General features: G+C 55.7%; 1 protein-coding gene across 1 annotated transcript; it reads left to right on the forward strand.

The window, feature by feature from the left end:
- The first annotated feature begins 13 nt into the window (after positions 1 to 13).
- Positions 14 to 1,638, forward strand: LOC121966291 (sprouty-related, EVH1 domain-containing protein 2-like). Its single transcript, XM_042516395.1, has 2 exons — positions 14 to 380; positions 892 to 1,638. Exons 1-2 carry the CDS (start codon positions 273 to 275, stop codon positions 1,582 to 1,584), a joined length of 801 nt encoding a protein of 266 aa, XP_042372329.1. The 5' UTR covers positions 14 to 272; the 3' UTR covers positions 1,585 to 1,638.
- Positions 1,639 to 1,821: the final 183 nt, after the last annotated feature.

The following is a 1,821-nucleotide window of genomic DNA, read 5'->3' on the forward strand; positions in this document are numbered from 1 at the left end:
CCTAATGGAGACCGAGGGGACAAAATTCCCAGTGTGACTCACTTTATTTTTACCGTCAATTGGAAAATGTTTGGGGGGCCACTCAGCACTCAGGGGCCAGATTTCGGGCTTCACTGCTTCAAGTGTCTAAAAGAAAGTTTCAACCTCTCCGTCCACACTGCGAGAGGTGAGACTCACCCGAGTGTTTGAGATGTTGTTCACGCCGTCCGCTCTCTCTCCTGCAGACGGCCACCGACAGCTCGTCCAACTCGTCGCAGAAGAGAGAGCCGGCGATGCACACGTTGGCCCCGCACAACTTCTGCGAGGCCCGGCGGCACCACTGCATCCTGGGACATTTCTACGAGCAGCACCGACCCTCCGATCACTACTTCCTGGACCAGGTGAGGGGAGTCAGAGCTGCAGCGTGGACTAACAGCACTCGTTTTCAGCGACTCGTTGAAAAGTAAAAGTAAAGTTTTAATGAATTCTTCTGATTTCAGTTTGATCGGAGTCACGCGGCGTGTTTATCGAAGCACATGAACATTTATTTACGTGTTTATTTGACGGGGACAAATACAGAGTAGATGCTATGCATACAGGTTTCTAGCCAAGGCTAATTCGCAACCCCCGTCCCTGGTTAGGCGTCCAAAATTTAAACAGACATAACAGTACGGAGTCAAAAATACTACATTACATTCTCTTCAAATCTCTTTGAAATCTGAGTCATATAGAAAAATTATTTTGTGTTAATGTGTTATTTTATTTTATATTTGTTTTGAAACCCATCTAAATCAACTGCATTACCCATAAGGCCTTGCAGTGAAACCTGTTAGCAGCTGTGTCCCTGCTGACCTCATGTCCCCTGGGGGACAAAGTCTGTGAACGGTCTCCGTCTTTTCTCCGTCTCTGCAGGCGGTGCACATGTTCCCTCGCCACGTCAGCTTCCAGGTGGAGGAGGAAGAGATCGTACGCATCAACCCCCGAGAGCGCACCTGGCTCACCGGCTACGAGGACTACCGCCACGCCAACTCCACGCGGGACAAACTCACCCAGCCCGAAAACCTGGACGCCTACGTGCACTTCGCCAAGAGCGAGCCGCCCAAACACGACTACACCTACCCGTACCCGCTGAGCTGCGACGCGCAGCGAGGCTGCGACGGGAAACCGGGCTGCCTGGAGCTGAGCGGCGGACACCGCGCCGTGGTGACGGTGCAGCCGCGAGCGCTGCAGCCCAAAGGCAAGAGGCGGAAGGAGGACGGCGAGCGCTCGCGCTGCGTTTACTGTCAGGACATGTTCAACCACGAGGACAACGGGCGGGGCCGCTGCCAGGAGGCCCCCGACCCCATTCAGACCTGCATCCGGCGGGTCAGCTTCATGTGGTGCGCCGACAGCCTGCTGTACCACTGCATGTCGGACCCGGAGGGCGATTACTCGGACCCGTGCTCCTGCGACACCAGCGACGAGCGCTTCTGCCTGCGCTGGACGGCGCTGGTGGGCCTGTCGCTGCTGGCGCCCTGCATGTGCTGCTACGCCCCCCTCAGGGCGTGCTACCGCTGCGGCGTGGCCTGCCGCTGCTGCGGCGGGAAACACAAAGCTGTGGGCTGAGCCGCCGCAGGCCCCGCCCCCCCCCCTCACGGAGACAGCAGTGACTCGTGGGAAATGGAGGCCGCTGTGATTTTGTTGTTGTTGTTTGTCTCGTCTCCGATTTCCGGAAAGAGGAGAAGAAGAAGAACTTCGTCTCAACGAAAGGAATTAAAACAAAAGTTTCCTGTTGGTTTTTGGTTCGATGTCTTTTGTGACGTTTGGGCCAAAACGGCGTCCGATCCTCACGAAGACTCAACA

This window comes from Plectropomus leopardus, unplaced genomic scaffold (genome assembly GCF_008729295.1).
Source record: "Plectropomus leopardus isolate mb unplaced genomic scaffold, YSFRI_Pleo_2.0 unplaced_scaffold23875, whole genome shotgun sequence".
Taxonomy (NCBI): Eukaryota; Metazoa; Chordata; class Actinopteri; order Perciformes; family Serranidae; genus Plectropomus; species Plectropomus leopardus.

Bases quoted from the DNA above. Each gene is read 5' to 3' on its own strand.
- LOC121966291 (XM_042516395.1), top strand. From the start codon at position 273: ATGCACACGTTGGCCCCGCACAACTTCTGCGAGGCCCGGCGGCACCAC. The intron at 381-891 runs GTGAGGGGAGTC...CCGTCTCTGCAG, and splicing joins ATCACTACTTCCTGGACCAG to GCGGTGCACATGTTCCCTCG.